Source organism: Salvelinus sp. IW2-2015, linkage group LG19 (assembly GCF_002910315.2).
Source record: "Salvelinus sp. IW2-2015 linkage group LG19, ASM291031v2, whole genome shotgun sequence".
NCBI classification, from domain to species: domain Eukaryota; kingdom Metazoa; phylum Chordata; class Actinopteri; order Salmoniformes; family Salmonidae; genus Salvelinus; species Salvelinus sp. IW2-2015.
In genome coordinates, this window is record NC_036859.1 from 2,689,895 (window position 1) to 2,708,463 (window position 18,569).

The 18,569-nt window shown below is 42.4% G+C and overlaps 1 protein-coding gene across 1 annotated transcript in view; it reads left to right on the forward strand.

Annotated features, from left to right (window-relative positions):
- The first annotated feature begins 1,045 nt into the window (after positions 1-1,045).
- LOC111979685 (kelch-like protein 24) overlaps positions 1,046-18,569 on the forward strand; it is a 52,278-nt gene continuing 34,754 nt past the window's right edge. The window contains exons 1-5 of the mRNA XM_024010317.2: positions 1,046-1,322; positions 6,102-6,205; positions 6,584-7,428; positions 9,084-9,268; positions 14,236-14,354. Coding sequence (XP_023866085.1) covers positions 6,131-6,205; positions 6,584-7,428; positions 9,084-9,268; positions 14,236-14,354 — 1,224 coding nt within the window. The 5' untranslated portion in view covers positions 1,046-1,322; positions 6,102-6,130. The remainder of the gene's footprint in view (positions 1,323-6,101; positions 6,206-6,583; positions 7,429-9,083; positions 9,269-14,235; positions 14,355-18,569) is intronic.

Consider the following 18,569-nt stretch of genomic DNA (forward strand, 5'->3'; position numbering starts at 1 on the left):
ATCCTCTGCAGCAGAGGTAACTCTGGGTCTTCCTTTCCTGTGGCGGTCTTCATGAGAGKCAGTTTCATCATAGCGCTTGATGGTTTTAGCGACTGCACTTGAAGAAACATTCGAAGTTCTTGAAATTTTCCGCATTGACTGACCTTCATGTTTTAAAGTAATGATGGACTGTTGTTTCTCTAACCTTATTTTTAGCTCTTCTTGCCATAATATGGACTTGTTTTTTTTTTACCAAAAAAGGCTATCTTCAGTATACAACCCCTACATTTTCACAGCGCAACTGATTGGCTGAAATGCATTAAGAAGGAAAGAAATTACACACATTAACTGTTATCAAGGCACACCTGTTAGTTGAAATGCATTCCAGGTGACTACCTCATGAAGCTGGTCGAGAGAATGTCWAGAGTGTGCAAAGCWGTCATAAAGGCAAAGGGTGGCTATTTGAAGAATCTCAAATATAAAATATATTTTTCTTTGTTTAACACTTTTTTGGTTACTACATGATTCCATATGTGTTATTTCATAGTTTTGATGTCTTCACTATTATTCTACAATGTAGAAAATAGTAAAAAAAWTAWWATAATAATAATAATACAAAAAAACTTGAATAAYTAGGTATGTCCTAACTTTTGACTGGTACTGTATATAAAATAAAATMAATATGATAACACAACTATGTTATTGACCAGAGTGGGATTGTATATAAAGTAAATGGTTGTTTTTCATCCAATTAAACTTTAAAACTCTTCGTCAGCATTCAGCAATGAGAAAAGTTACTGAAGTARGTCTGATTTATACTTTACTAGTCTCCCAACTCATGCGCATACGTGACTTAATGAATAATAATTAGGCCTAGATTACTATTAGGCAATATCCTGTACATGATTACTCAATCGGTGTTGACAACAAAGTTTCAAGAGTTTTTGTGAAAAAGTGGACAACGTCAGGGAAGTGTTTGCAAACAAAGGCCAGCCACGTGGAGGACAAATGTACTTTGGGAGGTGCTGTTTCTGACTCCACAACTGAAATACACTACCCATAAGCACCAATAATTCTAGCTGACTAGGTCGGCATATCCCGAGGATGTGACATATATCTTCGTGTGATGTTTACACTTTGTTACAGTTCTTTGTCTCTGAGAGCATAATAAATCATGATGTCTGGGGCATAGACACATATATTTTTGTATAAGAAACATTGCCATCATACAATTTTTGGATCAAGAATTTTCGGGTTCAACATTTTCAGAACTTTTTTTTGTTTCTTGTTTTATTCAGCACTCGAAATAGCCGAGGCGGCTCATACGAAAACTCCAGGATAAGGTAAGGACTTTAGTCCTAACGTACTGTAAAAATAGTATGTAATACTTTACGTGTATTTCAATACGCTCTTGTATTCAATTGTGGCACTGGATAGTCGTATCCTGTTTAAGTGAATTGTGTGTGCCTTTGTTGTGCTGCGCATGATTATGCACCGTTCAAGGTTGACGAGAAGAGGTCATTGACAATAAAAACAAAAGCTACCAGATAGGCTAATGTATAATTTATGAGATTATAATGCCTACCATAAAGAGAACTCTACGGGTTTTGAACTTTTTTTGCAGTTGTTATTGCGCATATGCCTACATGCATTTTATTCAAAACATGTTGACATTCATCGTCCACCTATTGTTGCATCAATATTGACATTTAATCATTATAATGGTCGATTCCACGATMAATAATATGTCAATCCTGATCAGAATTTCATCTGCTCAAAGATTTTGTGATTTGCTTGTTTATTGTGCGTAATTATACCTAGGCTATATGGCCATTTTCAATTTAGAATTCACCTATAAACGAATCTCTCAAAAAAGACACATGACAAGATAGACATATGGTCACTCTGGCTAGATAAGTGATAGCTGCATAGAACACTTTGTTAGTGTCTTTTTGGCCAGGMCCGGGCTTTTTTTACTGGGGGGGGGGGGGCTCTCAATGTATTATTATTGAGAGTCAGAATAGAAGAATTCGTCAGGTGCAACTTCGATATTTGGTTGTGCATCAGCAGTTTTTCCTTATGTCAGTCACTGACAGCCACTCAATTAGCCATTTCAGCTAACCATTTTTAGATTGGTAGTTAGTCCAGCCAGCAATCAATCTAAACTTGTAGTAATCATGGCCAAATACGGACTAGGCACCCAAGGCACATGCCCAGGGTTCCTGACCTCCAGTGGGCCCCATTGATTTTGTTAGACATTCTCACTCAGATATTATATTAACATGGCATAAGTCATGGCAAAATGTGTAGAATTTCAGGAAATTAGCTTTAAAACTGCAAAAATGTATCTTCGCAGCATGGCAAAATGTGTAGAATTTCAGGAAATGTTCTTTAAAACTCATGTTTCTCTCTGCCGCCAAGAGAGGGTCCAATAAAATGTTTTGTTGCGAGGTGCCCCCCCCCCATCCAAATCCCGCTTAGGGCCCCCAAAAGGCTAGGGCCACTGGCAAAACCTGACCTTCTTTGTGTCGCTTGATTGGAAGGAGGTGCTACGGACAAGGATAAGCACACGCGAACAGGTTCCGCTTGTGCGTCTGGCTTTGTGTGCCAGGTTAAATATAGCCCGGAGGGAGAATGCCCTAATTTATCAGTAAAGCCAGACGCATTCGCTTTATTAGCGACCTCTGTCCAGTACATGCACATGGAGGGACGGGCACATGCTGGTGCCTCCAAGACAATGCAAGCAAATGTCAACTTCTTTATCTTTTACGAGAAAGCAGTTGTTATGAAGGATTCCATTTTTAGAAGAAATAAACATGTATGATTTGAGATAGTCAGCATAGGATAGCCCACACCTGGGTGTGTGTGTGTGTGTGTGTGTGTGTGTGTGTGTGTGTGTGTGTGTGTGTGTGTGTGCGTGTGCGTGTGCGTGTGTGTGTGTGCGTGTGTTCCTGTTTCACTTTTACCATCTTACATCAGTCAGAAACCATTAGACAAAATCTGTGAGTTGATGAACAGACATGTTCTACTTCATACCTGTTTAAAATCCCTCACCCTTGCCCCTCTAATGGAGGTGAACAAAAGATACTCCAGAAGAGGAGGACGAGGCTCCCTCCCGGAATGGATTGGCATTGGTCTGGTTTGGCAGTCAGTCTTTCCGTTAGGCCCACGCAGTTAGATGATCCCCGTTGAAAAGACTGTAGGCCCGGTTTTAACCGGCTTCGCAGATAGCTCACTGTTAAAAACATGACGACGTGATGCCTGGCTTTCCTTCACCTGGTTTCTTTCACAACAAACGTGATTGACATTTGGGGTGGCCCCGCTTACCGTTGCACAACAACCTCTCTCACTCTATAGTCTCTGTGATTATGGCCTTTTCAACTGTTGCACTGTGCCCCAGGGCAGAACTGCTTCAGTACAGAGCCAGAGGAAGGGTTTAGGAGATATTTGAAAACGGCTCAAATTTCTAAACCCGTCCATTTTCCAACGGGGCTATACATTTGGGTGAGGTATTCTTCTCGCTTGAGTAGCCTCGTTTCGCTGCCAAAAATAAAATGAAACCATCTTGTGTTAAGCGAAATAACAACAACAATGTCAAATTCTGGCAGCCTAGTCAAATAATTAACATCCGATCAAATGAACCGTTACTCTCTCGTGGGAATTCCACTAATGGTCCGTATGTAGCCAAACGTAGCTGCTGCTCATGTTGGTATCTGTACTGATGGTGCAAAAGCCATGACAGGGAGACACAGTGGAGTGGTAACGCGCGTGCAAGCAGTTGCTCTCGACCCCACTTGGGTACACTGCAGCATCCACTGAGAGGCTCTTGCTGTCAAGTGAATGCCTGACAGCTTGAAAGATGTTTTGGACACTACCTTAAAAATGGTTAATTTTGTTAAAGCAAGGTCCCTGAACTCTCGTGTATTTTCTGGACTATGCAATGATATGGCCTGCGACCATGTAACGCTTTTACAACGTACAGAAATGCGCTGGTTATCAAGGGGCAAAGTATTGACACTTTTTTTGAATTGAGAGACGAGCTTAAAGTTTTCTTTACTGACCATAATCTTCACTCGTCTGACCGCTTGCATGATGACAAGTTTCTCACACGACTGGCCTATCTGGGTGATGTTTTTTCTCACCTGAATGYTCTGAATCTAGGATTACAGGCACTCTCCGCAACTATATTCAATGTGCGGGACAAAATTGAGTCTATGATTAAGAAGTTGGAGCTCTTCTCTGTCTGCATTAACAAMGACAACACACAGGTCTTTCCATCATTGTATGAATTTTTGTTTGCAAATTAACTCAAGCTTACGGACAATGTCAAATGTGATATAGCGAAGTGAGTTGGGTGCGCAATTACGCAGGTACTTTCCTGAAACAGATGACACATACAACTGGATTCCTTATCCCGATATCTGAACAAGAGAGCCTCATCGAAATTGCAACAAGCGGTTCTGTGAAAATTTAATTTTAATTTCTGGATTGGGCTGCGCTCAGAGTATCCTGCTTTGGCAAATCGTGCTGTTAAGACACTGATGCCCTTTGCAACCACGTACCTATGTGAGAGTGGATTCTCGGCCCTCACTAGCATGAAAACTAAATACAGGCACAGACTGTGTGTGGAAAATGATTTAAGACTCAGACTCTCTCCAATACAACCCAACAATGCAGAGTTATGTGCTTCCTTTCAAGCACACCCTTCTCATTATATGTAAGATGGTTAAATAAGGAGAAAAATTATTGATTATTATTATATTATTATTTGTGCCCTGGTGCTATAAGAGCTCTTTGTCACTTCTTAWGAGCCGGGTTGTGACAGAAACTCACACTCGTTCTTATGTTTAATAAATGTATTGTATAGTGTGTGTGGCAGGCTTACAATGATGGCAAAAAACAACATTTGAGAGTGCGCTGACCCTGGTGCTGGAGGGGGTACGCAGCTGGAGGTTGAATGTTTGAAGGGGTTCGGGGCTATAAAAAGTTTGAGAACCACTGGTCTACTGTGATGCAAGATACTGTATCTCTACCCTGAAGGCTTTGGAATTGTTAGTACAACTCGTTCCTGTCACGTTCGTCGTAACATTTAAGTGAGGAGGACCAAGGCGCAGCGTGATAACAATACATTCCTCTTTTTTATTAGAAGACGAAAACGAAACGAACACTATACAAACTAATCAAAACAACAAACAGACGAACGTGAAGCTATACAAACAATAAGTGCAGACACTGGCAACTTACACATAGACAATCACCCACGAACTACCTAATGAATATGGCTGCCTAAATATGGTTCCCAATCAGAGACAACGATAGACAGCTGTCTCTAATTGAGAACCAATCTAGGCAACCATAGACATACATACACCTAGACTGAACACTTAAACCAACTAAACCACAGCACCCATAAACATACAAAAACCCCTAGACAATACAAAACACATACATCCCCCATGTCACACCCTGACCTAACTAACTACAATTGCGACCTGACCGGACTGTATGTTTGTTTTACTCCATGTGTAACTATGTGTTGTTGTATGTGTCGAACTGCTTTGCTTTATCTTGGCCAGGTCGCAATTGTAAATGAGAACGTGTTCTCAATTTGCCTACCTGGTTAAATAAAGGTGAAATAAAAAATAAATAAATAAAACTAAAATAATACAAAAAACAAAGAAAACTAAGGCCAGGGTGTGACAGTTCCCTTCTTACTGAAGGGCAAAGTAGGTTGTTTCCCTTATGACTTCTTTATACCTACTGCCTCTGGTGTGRACTTGTTTTCTCCAATTCATCACCGCAACAGTGGTTCAAGTTAAGTTTAAGTACATGTAGCTTGTATAACTTGATTTATACTTATATATTGTACGATTTGATCTAGAGTTACACAGGCTTTAAACACGTCTATAACACATGTATAATCAGATCTACAGTTCTATAGGGTATAACGCAAAACACATAAGCMGATTTACACTTATATAGGCTTATAAAATTCTCTCTCTCTCTATAATGTATTGGGTATAATCTGATTTAAACATACAGGCCTATAAAACTTGGAAATAGTAGCTTGATCCACACATTTATTTAGATACTTTATAAATTATTTTCTGGCTTTCCTCCAGGTATCCGGTAGGTCTACAGAGCAGCAGCCATGGTGTTGATCCTGGGCAGACGGCTGAACAGGGAGGACTCTGGGACCCGGGACTCCCCCGCCGTCAAACGAAAGGTGCACACTAAACCCACTAATTTGTTCAGAATTCAGAGTTCATCTTAGCTGTTTATAAATTGAAACATAGAAAAAAATGGAAACATGGAAATTCTACTGCGGTGCATTTGTGTTGATTTTAAATCCAGTGTGTTTACCTTGTCTTGAAAAGCATTTAGAAGTGCAATGTGAAGCAATCATTCCCCAGTGGCAAATAAAAACATAATAAAACATAATAAAAGCATAATAAAACATAATAAAAACATAATTGGCCTAGAAGCTAAACAAACAGTTACATTCCCTCTCCCCCACCCCCTTAGTTTACTAGCCAATTCCGGAACACCACTTTGGACCATAAAATCAACCTCATCATCATCATCATTTTTCTCCCTCCCCAAGGTGTTCGAGGTGGACTCCAAGACGCTGACCGGTAATGAAGTGCTGGACTTCTCCTCCGGCTCCTCCCACTCAGAGGCCATTCTGCAGGTGTTCAARGAGTTCCGCGACAGCCGCCTCTTCACCGACGTGGTCATCAGCGTGCAGGGCCGCGAGTTCCCCTGCCACCGCGCCGTGCTCTCTGCCTGCTCCTCCTACTTCCGCGCGATGTTCTGCAACGACCACCGCGAGTCACGCGAGATGCTGGTGGAGATCAACGGCATCCTGGCCGAGGCCATGGACTCCTTCCTCAGCTACGTCTACACGGGCCGKGCCAAGATCACKACCGACAACGTGCAGTTCCTGTTCGAGACCTCCAGCCTCTTCCAGATCTCTACGCTGCGTGAAGCCTGCGCCAAGTTCCTAGAAGACCAACTAGACCCTTGCAACTGCTTGGGCATCCAGCGCTTCGCAGATGCCCACTCTCTGAAACAGCTGGCCAGCCGCTGCCGCTCGTACGCCCTGGCCAACTTCCCTGACGTGGCCCAACACGAGGAGTTCCTGGACCTGAGGAGGGACGAGCTGGAGGAGTACATCTGCAGTGACGAACTGGCCATCGGGAAGGAGGAGGTGGTGTTTGAGGCGGTGATGCGCTGGGTGTACCACAGTGTGGAGCCCCGGAGGCCCGTGCTTAAAGAACTGTTGCACCACGTCCGTCTGCCCCTGCTGCACCCSAACTACTTTGTCCAGACAGTGGAAGGAGATCAGATCATCCAGACCGCTCCAGAGTGCTACCAGCTCCTCCACGAGGCCCGACGGTACCACGTACTGGGCAACGAGATGATGTCACCCAGAACYCGCCCACGCAGGTATAGTGCAGGSGATGCTGGGAGGTGTAGTTCAGAGGGARCCAACATGGTCACTCTCTTCTATTCAATTCAATACAACTTTATTTTCCCTCAAGGATAAATGAATATGGAACATCTTTTGGGATTGAATGTTCTGATACATCTAAGTAGGGCTAGTTACCTGTATTGTGTATGTTTCTCTGGAGTGGTGCTGTGTTGTGCATTCAAATCAAGTCACATTTTATTTGTGACATGAGCTGAATACAACATTACTCTGAAATGGTTACTTACAAGCCCTTTCCCAACAATGCAGAGTTATAAACTACCACCAAAGAATAGGAAATWGTATCACAATAAAATAACAATAACAAYGAATACCAGTACCAAGWCACTGTGCAGGGAACCATATGTACGTTGGATCTTGTTTTAATAGCAGAAGTAAAGCAGTGTGTCACACACCAGRCCTGTTTATTTTCATTTGAATGTTATTTGTTTGTGTACAATATACTGTCGATAGGTTCACGTGAGTGTGTGTGGCTCTGAGTTCATCCATGTCATTTTCAATTGCTCTTAAAAAATGCCACCTAGATGCGTACAGTATCTGCTGTTTAGACACCACTGGTTTAAACAGTCCTGTTCTCTTGTCTATGGAGTTGTTAAGGGTTAAGCATGATTTGACGCTGGGTGTCAGTTAGATAGCCGGGAGGTGACGTGTCTCTCTCAGGCGTACCGTGTCAGTATCCAGGCAGATCACAACAGACCAGACATAGAGCCTCCTGTATGTTTGTCTTTGTCTGTGTGTGTAGCCTCGGGGGCCCCTAGTATCAGCTCCTGCCAACAGATGCATGCCATCTCCACCCTCCAAACCCCAAAATGGTCCCCATGGGGAAAGTCTGGGGGTCTGACTGCCCTCTATTGATCTCTCACATACATGTGTCTGACCTGAGCTAATCTTTACCAGTATTGTGTCTAAACAGGTGGGGAATGTCGGAAATTCTAGGCAAAAGTGCACAAAACACGTTGTTAACTAGCATGTCACTGAGTTTGATTTCGAGTTAGCTTAGCGTTTCATCCAGGTGGGGATATTGTGAAGTTTAATTATAAAGAGTAACGTTTCTTTGACAGTAGCGTGGAGTTGATGGGGGATCATGCTATAGCCCTGGCATGCACTTTCCAAACAGGCCGATTGGGAAGCATTTGGATGTATTATTGAGGTCGTTGATATTCAGTGGAGAAGAGCCTTTAGTAGGTACAATTCTGTTCTMCAAGAAGACTGTGTATTTTGCCAGGCAGACAAATACAATCATGTCAAGTATTACACATTACACGTTGTGAATTTCCAATCTAAATCTTTCACTTTAGTCATGAATCAAAACTGACTCGCCTGTATTGTCTTGTTGCTGTCTCATTTCTCCACTATTACCTGCATTGTGTATGTTCCTCTGGAGTGGTGCTGTGTTGTGTATTGTCGCTCTGTGCAGTGTGTCTGTGTTGTTGTCTTATTTCTCCACAGCAACTAGTGTTTTGTGTACTTGTTATTTTGTTGTGTCTTGTCACTGTGCTGTTGTTTTATTACTGCCCCACCTCAGCTGTATTGTGATCTTTTCTTCCCCTCTCCTATTCTCTCTCTCTCTCTCTCTCTCTCTCTCTCTCCCTCTCCCTCCCCCTCTCTGCAGGTCGACGGGCTTCTCAGAGGTGATCGTGGTGGTGGGGGGCTGTGAGAGGGTGGGGGGGTTCAACCTGCCTTACACAGAGTGTTACGACCCTGTGACAGGGGAGTGGAAGTCCCTGGCCAAGCTCCCGGAGTTCACCAAGTCAGAGTACGCCGTCTGTGCCCTCCGCAARGACATCCTGGTCTCAGGTGAGCTCCTCACCCTTGCTTGCCACCCTACGGAGAGATAAACACGGATTAGTCATGGAAGAATGTCATATTGATTATTGAAAAAATTAATAGGTTATGTCATGACAGAGATTAGGAAATACCAGGAAGTACTCATGGGAGTCACCAATTCCAATTGGTAAATTAGTATCAACCCTCTTTCATTGTTTAACTAGAAAGACTGGTTAAGTCTGTACCATATAACTGTCACTTAATCAGTTGTCTTGAAAATAAACGAGACGAGGAAAGGAACCASTTAACACTATTGGAGGAAAGGAGACAATAGCTCTATTAAGGGAATAACTCTATTGAAGGCTATTAAGACACAGCCTTAMAGTGCCTCAGCTATGTGGTCCCTCACTGTGGAGTAAAGGAAAGGGAGTYATGTGATGGCCTTTTGCCACGTATTTGTTATGCCCCAGCCCGTTTGAAAAAGAGGGAAATGTAYGAGCAACATCTGGACACACTCTGCAGGCGTGGTGCCCAGGGAGGCCCTTATTGGCCAGCTCACGCATCTCTTCCCATTGGCCAAGAGCCAGGGTCACATGGCTCTTTGCTCTTTATAGCTTTCGAGGATCAAGTTGCTTCTARAGTCTGATCTCTGGTCAGTTTAAAATGTTTCCTCTAATGGTTGAGGTCCTAGATCTGTGTCAGTGGGCAACTTCTACCCAGAGTGTTTATAGCCTTTTGACCGGGCTGATTAATGCTGGGAGAAGTGTGCTGCCAAGTTTGGCACAAAATACCCTTTTTAAAGCCTCACTGCACCCAAATTGAACAGGGCAGCGGTAGAATAACGTCATCTACACTCCCTAATGAAAACAGCATGGGTTCTATTGTAATACCATACCRCAGGCTTTCGCTCTAATTAGCTGTAAACAAACATTTAAACATATATTTTGTCATGACAGCTAACACATTAGAGGAGTTGGCTGCGAACAGATCTGAAACTATAGGCTAATAAAGAACCATCATCACAGAAACATAGAGATCTACCCAACTTTGACAAAGGTTGTATCGGGTTTAATGCACGTTGTGGCGTTTACATCATAGCATTGGTGCTAAATGGGATTGTTTTTGCTCAAAAGCAATAAATTAGCCTCAGATAACAAACATGTTAAAAGTACAAATCTGCCAAAGTACAGGGAGAAAAGAGACAAAGAAAGAAAAAAGAGAGAGAGAGGTTCACAGTCTGCCCAAGAGGGAAAAAAGAGTCCATTGTTTATGTCTTGTGCTCTACTTGTGCCAAGTCCTCACGTGTGCCAAGTCCTGCACATGTGCGCTCTCTCTCTCTCTCTCACACACACACACACCAACACACACACACACACACACACACACACACACACACACACACACACACACACACACACAACCACACACACACACAACACACACACACACAACAGTACAGCTGCATTAAAGCCCAGTCTGAAATAGGATCAGAATGAGATGGGCTTGGGACCCTCCAGTCTGCCTGGACCGTTACTGTCACTGACTGTGACCATAACCCTGGGCGTGACTGTCTTTCCCACACTGACCGCATAATTCAGCTCACAACACTCACTGTCAATGACCACAATATCTGACCAATAGTGTGTGTGTCAACTCTCCTCTAAGGGAATCCTGAGGTGAACTTTTATGTAATTGTCATGCATTAATGTCAACGGGAGATTGCAACCACATGACCACAATACTTGATCAACGGTTKATTTTATTGGACTCCCGAGTGACATGTTTTGTACGATAGGAAGATGAATCAACTGTCGACAGTTAGCAACGTTAGCAATGACATGGGAATGTGGCTCGGAATCAGCCTCACAGGTGGCTTAGTTAAGAAATCACCTCACGCCAGAAGCTCTTTTCGATCATAGGAAATGGAGGAACCATTATGTACAAAAAAAGTTCAGATCAGAGCAAAAACTACAAAATAGCACAATTGGTCATGAGCCCGTAAAACGGGCTATTCYCTATTCACTCCAGTGCCATTCTTTTCTTGACGCCCCTCTCCTTGACGTTTCCTAAGGGGTGTTTTTAGCGCGCAAGTTTGTTCCTCTCCACGAGCTCATGATTAGGAGTATGTGACCAACACTTGCTTCCTGTGAGAACAGACCTGGTTTGAAAGGCTTATGAGTAGGTTCAATGTCATGCTGCACTTTGAAGCATTTGACGTTTTTTTTCTCTCTAGAAAACTGGTTATTGTCATATGCTTTGTTTGTTCTTCGGAGACCAATAGGGGCCTATAGGGCAGTCATGGCAGACAGACACAACTATTAGAGGGTTATACAATAGTCACATACTACTACCCACCACTAAAAAGTAACAATGGCTGTGTACRATTACTGATAACATGACTTCTCCTTGTGTCCTTTCCTTAATCTTCACCTAAAATCGGAGGCAGGTGGCAGCCACGTATCATTATGTTTCAGACATCATTTTCACAAATAGGAGGGGGTTTTTCTCAATGGACATATGAACACAACTAGTTAACTGTCTCGGCGAGTCCCAAAAAAGATACCAACACATTTGTTTTTGCTGGCTAGCCTTGTATATGTTGCTGTTTACTGCAGTACACAGCCACCCTTTCTTAATTATGGTTAAACACRCATTCTAAGCCCAACAGACTGTGACGGATTGAGAAATCATTTAATGTCATTGTTAGAAGATAAGCCCAACTATTATACTATGCTAAGTCCTTTTATTAAATCAGCGGCTCCTCCTTTCAGTTGGGGCATCTCAGTTTAGAACTGGAGGGGGTAAATGTAGATGGGACTTCCGATCTTATTGTTTAAAAGCTTAGCAATTATATTTTATGCGTCATATATTGTAATTAAGACACACGATTATGCTATTGGATATGTTTTTATGTCACAATATGACTTATCGCCCCGGTTTACTTGCTTATTGTTGTTCATCTTGTTGTTGTGTGATTCTGTTGATGCTGAGTCTGGCTAACACACATGGCCACACTGGCTAGTCTTTTTCCCTCCACTCTCTCTCAACATAGCCTCACAAACACTGAGCCATCTATTTGTTTGGACGGATGATTCTGATGAGGGCTTCTTTCTCTGACACTCAGCATTCATGTCAATCTCCCAACATCTTCATATTACTTCAGAGGGAACTAATGTACAGTACTTTACTGCTTCTAAGTTCAAGTTTGCACCTCTTTTCCTTAAAGTTTAGGGTAAAAGGGTAAACAGCTGATTTGTTTCACTTTTCCCGGTGTTTTTTACGGCTTTATTCTATAACCCTTTGTTTCTCTCTTGTGTTAGCAAAAAAGTGTTTGTTCAGTGCCTTGTCTTTGTTTTTTCGCAAGGATCAGTGGGGCCTTTTGATTGACTCAGGCTTTATGAGAGCGAGAGAGAGAGAGAGAGAGAAGAGAGAGAGAGAGAGAGAGAGAGAGAGAGGAGAGAGAGAGAGAGAGGAGAGAAGAGAGAAGAGAGAGAGAGAGAGAGAGAGAGCAGAGAGAGAGAGAGAGAGAGAGAGAGAGAGAGAGAGAGAGAGAGAGAGAGAGAGAGAGAGGAGAGAGAGAGAGAGAGGAGAGAGAGAGAGAGAGAGAGAGAGAGAGAGAGAGAGAGAGAGAGAGAGAGAGAGGGAGAGAGAGAGAGAGAGAGAGAGAGAGAAGAGAGAGAGAGAGAGAGAGAGAGAGAGGAGAGAGAGAGAAGAGAGAGAGAGAGAGGGTTTGTGTAGGGCTTGTTGGCAATGTGTCTGTAACCTGGTTGGCTTAATAGCTACACATGTTGTTGTTCCTTCTCACTGAGGTGAATAGAAAAAAACTGTTCCTTAAAGTTCATGTTTGCCCAGAGACCGGGAGTAGGGGAAATAATCCGACTGCTGCTTTATAAAAAATGAAGATATCCTGTTTCTCATTTAAAGTGTTGTGCTAGACGGGGGTATGCATGTGCTATACATATGCGCTGTGTTTGAAGGCCCTGTAAAAAATCAGGTTGCGCGTGTTTGTGTCATGCATGTTGTGTTTGTAAGCACCTGTAAAGAGCCATGGTGCTTGTGTGCGTGTGTGTTCGTGACATACGTGTGTGTCGTTTGCTCCGTGTCGAAGTACACTTTGATCAGCAGGATTGCCCATAAAGCCTAGCTCAAACCTTTCACTCAGATAAGACAATGAGTATGTTTACATGCACACATTGCACAGTAATAATTGTTATATTAAACTGGCAGTAGGCAGACGATTCATAAAACACCTGGTTTTCTGAGCAATCTTTTGAATTATTAGGACATGATAACACCTTAAATGGCTTTCCAGCGGTATATTTGATCTGCACGTGTTAGCACCAGCTGAGTGAGCCTCCTAAATGTTTGCATCTTAGAAGTAGTTTTCATATACAAACGTTATATGTCGGAACTCCGAATCAAATGCGCTTCCCAAAAATAACATACTCGCTGTGGTCGAGGATACATATTGATTGGCAATTTTTTCCTGCATTTATCAGAGTGCCGTCAGGTAGCCTGTGTTCATGTAAACACAATCTGATTATTGTGGGCATGTAACCGTACTCAGTGTCAGCTGTGCCTTACTAAATYTGGCCTTGACATTTCAACCCAAATACATAACCCATTCACAGTTTGGATGTTGCTCAAGATCAACRTATTCTATTTATGAAGAAYTGTCTTTATTAGATGACATTGGTTTGAATTGGAACCAAGGGCTTATCTTGGGGTTGATACAGGCGTTGTTTTTTTGGCTATTGCTGTGTGTCAATACAATTACATTCGAGATGAGTGAAAACAACCAATGAATACTATGACAAGTTAGCTAAAAAACACTGGTGTGGCAGCGACGGTTCGGTGAACGACACTCACGTGTTGAGTAACTTTGCCTGACACTCTGGRWAGCTCTCMGAGTTAATGRCTAGGCTTGAGRTCGGTGGGCTYACATCATCCTGAGTTACTCAGTGMCAAGGCTAACGGCGTTGTGTGTGTTGTTCCAGGGGGCCGTATCAACGGCAGAGACGTGTGGATGTACAACTCTCAGCTCAACCTATGGATCAGAGTTGCTTCACTCAACAAAGGACGCTGGAGACACAAGATGGTGGTCCTACTGGGGAAGGTAAGCAGATCACTGTCCAGACACCCGTTATTTCATAATCTTCGTGTTTATCTAATTATATATACAGTGCCTTGCAAAAGTATTCAGACCCCTTGGATTTTGTCACAATTTATTGTTACAAGGTGGGATTTAAATGGATTGAATTGTCATTTTTTTTTGTCAACAATCTACACAAAATACTCGAACGTCAAAATGGACCAAAAAAATATACGTTTTTCTTTTTATAAGATGACTAAAATGTTTATAACTAAAATATAGTTGTTGCATAAGTATTCAGCTCCCTGAGTCCATACATAAACACATTTTGGCATCAATTACAGCTGTGGGTCTTCTTGGGTAAGTCTCTAAGAGCTTTACACACCTTGATTGTGCAATATTAGCTTATTATTCTTTTCAAAACTCTTCAAGCTCTGTCAAGATGGTTGTTGATAATGGCTAGACAGCCATTATCAAGTCTATTTCAAGCAGATTTAAGTAAAAACTGTAACTTGGCCACTTAGGAACATTCACTATCTTTTTGGTGAGCAACTCCAGTGTAGATTTGGCCTTGTGTTGTAAGTTATTGTCCTGCTGAAAGGTTAATTCCTCTCTGTGTCTGGTGTAAAGCAGACTGAAGCATGTTTTGCTCTAGGTTTTTGCCTGTGTATCCCTTTGCCCTGTTTGTTGCAGTATTGCTTTAGTGCCTTGTTGCATACAATATGCATGTTTTGGAATATTTTGTGTTTTCACTCTGTCATTTAAGTCATTATTGTGAAGTCACAATGTTGTTGATCCATCCTTAGTTCTCTCCCATCACAGCCGTTGAACTCCGTAGCTGGTTTAAAATCACAATTGGRCTCATGGTAACGTTCCTGAGCAGTTTCATTCCTCTCCTGCAGCTCAGTTCAGAAGGACGACTGTATCTTTGAGGTGTCTGGGTGGTTTAATACATAATACACAGCATACTTATTCATTAGACCATGATTAAAGAGATATTCAATGTCTGTGTCACGTATACTCCCTCTCCGGCACTCGAGGTCACCAGGCTGCTCATTATTACGCACACCTGTCACCATCGTTACGCGCACCAGCGCCTGATCAGACTCACCTGGACTCCATCGCCTGCCTGATTACCTTCCCTACATATGACACTCCCTTTGGTTCTTTCCCTAGGCATTATTGTTTCTGTTCCAGTGTTCATGTGTGTACGCTACCCATGTTTCTTGTTTTGTTATATGTAAATGTATTTGTTAAATACACTCCCTGAACTGGTTTCCCGACTCCCAGCGTACACGCTAGTCTGATTTGTTATTGTTACCAATCACTGCCCTTATTTATGATTTGAATTTTGGCCCATTCCTCCTGACAGAGCTGGTGTAACTGAGTCAGGTTTGTAGGTGCTCGCACACGCTTTTTCAGTTCTGCCCACAAATTTTCTATGAGATTGAGGTCAGGGCTTTGTGATGGCCACTCCAATATCTTGACTGTGTTGTCCTTAAGCCATTTTGCCACAACTTTGGAAGTATGCTTGGGGTCATTGTCCATTTGGAAGACCCATTTGCGACCAAGCTTTAACTTCCTGACTGATGTCTTGAGATGTTACTTCAAAATATCCACATAATTTTCCTACCTCATGAAGCCTTCTATTTTGTGAAGGGCACCAGTCCCTCCTGCAGCAAAGCACCCCCACAACATGAATCTGCCACCCCCGTGCTTCACGATTGGGATGGTGTTCTTCGGCTGGCAAGACTCCCCCTTTTTCCTACAAACATAATGATAGTCATTATGGCCGAACAGTTCTATTCTTGTTTCATCAGACCAGAGGACATTTCTCCAAAAAGTACYATCTTTCTCCCCATGTGCAGTGGCAAACCGTAGTCTGGCTTTTTTATGGCGGTTTTGAAGCAGTGGCTTCTTCCTTGCGGAGCGSCCTTTCAGGTTATGTCGATATAGGYCTCGTTTTACTGTGGATACAGATACTTTTGTACCTGTTTTTCCCAGCATCTTCACAATGTCCTCTGCTGTTGTTCTGGGATTGATTTGCACTTTTAGCACCAAAGTATGTTCATCTCTAGGAGACAGAACGCGTCTCCTTCCTGAGCGGTATGACGGCTGCGTGATCCCATGGTGTTTATACTTGCGTACTATTGTTTGTAGAGATGAACATGGTACCTTCAGGGATTTGGAAATTGCTCCCATGGATGAACCAGACTTGTGGAGGTCTTCAATTTATTTTCTGAGTTCTTGGCTGATTTCTTTAGATTTTCCCATGATGTCAAGCAAAGAGGCACTGAGTTTGAAGGTAGGCCTTGAAATACATCCACAGGTACACCTCCAATTGACTCAAATGATGTCAATCAGCCTATCAGAAGCTTCTAAAGCATTGACATAATCTTCTGGAATTTTCCAAGCTGTTTAAAGGCACAGTCAACTTAGTGTACGTGAACTTCTGACCCACTGGAATTGTGATACAGTGAATTATAACTGAAATAATCTGTCTGTAAACAATTGTTGGAAAAATGACTTGTGTCAAGCATAAASTACATGTCCTAACCGACTTGCCAAAACTATAGTTTGTTCACAAGAAATGTGTGCAGTGGTTGAAAAARTAGTTTTAATGACTCCAATCTAAGTGTATGTAAACTTCCGACTTCAATTGTATTATAGTAGAATGAGGAAGAGTGGATAAACACTAGTTRTCCACTTCCTAGATGTGATATGACATTGGTCAGCAGCAGGCAGAGAAAATAAGTTCGTCATGAATTCCTCCAGTGTTTTTCATTGGTGTCCCCTCCCCCTATTCTCTTTAGAAATTGTATCATCAATCCACACTGTTGAACTGTTAGAGTCTAGTTTTCCATCTCTGCCTTCTGGCTAATAATGACATCATGTGATTATCATCTCATGCTTCCCRCGGTCGCCTCAGGATCTACAAACCGCCACTTAAACTCAAGCTCCCTGTAGCCAGAGGGCCAGCCTAATATGCAGATATGGAAATTCCCTTTTTATCTCATATAGAGGGCGGTTATGTCAAATAGTTATGAAACCATAAATTCATTCAGCCTTTATAGATGGTTGAACTGTTGGCTTTGCYAAATCATCTTTCTGCCAATTCAGCTGTTATGTTTTGAGCTCAGGATTGGGTAGGTTTTCTTTCAAAATGTATTCCGTTACAGTTACTAGTTACCTGTCCAAAATTGTAATCAGTAATGTAACTATTCGATTACCCAAACTCAGTAACGTATTCTGATTACTTAAAAAAAAAAAAGATTACTTTCCATCAAACACATTTGGTGTGTCAACATAGTGGTCGCTGATTTGTGGTCAGACTCGCTCATGTGGAACATTTTTATTTTATTTTTTTTCATTTTTCTCCCCAATTTCATGGTATCCAATTGGTAGTTACAGTCTTGTCTCATCGCTGCAACTCCCATACGGGGAGCTCTGCTTCTTGACACAATGCCCGCTTAACCCGGAAGCCAGCCACACCAATGTGTTGGAGGAAACACCATACACCTGATGACCGTGTCGGCGTGCATTCGCCCAGCCCGCCACAGGAGTCACTAGAGCCCGATGGGACAAGGACATCCCTGCCGTCCAAACCCTCCCCTAACCCGGACAACGCTCAACCAATTGTGCACTGCCCTATGGGTCTCCCTGTCGCGGCTGGCTGCGACAGAGCCTGGATTCAAACCAGGATCTCTAGTGGSATAGCTAGCACTGCGATGCAGTGCCTAAGACCACTGCGCCACTRGGAAGGCCCAGAACAAATTTAGACTTGCACGTTTTTTCAATGCTGAATGGAATGTRATTGAGAAAATAGAAATGTGTCATAATATATTTTTATSGTGAACATCCTTTCTGAATTTAAAAGTAATCCAAGAAGTAATCATATAGTTTTTCAAAAGTATCTGTAATCTGATTGCAGTATGTTTTGCTTGTAAATTAACTGATTACAGTTTGTTTGCTTGTAATCAGATTACATGTAACTGATTCCTAAGCCTAACTACCATATTTGGTCCCATCCAATTATATTTCACCATGGCCGTGTCCAAAAGACCCATACTAGCGAACTACATACTTAAACTGCATACTCATTAAGGCYTTTGATCTAGTAGAATTCACTCATTTTTCCTGACTTACGTACACGACAAATGGGAATTCGGGAATTCAAACTCGACCCATGTCTCCGCCCCATCTTAAACCATGATCATTACTTGCATCTTGACAWTGTGA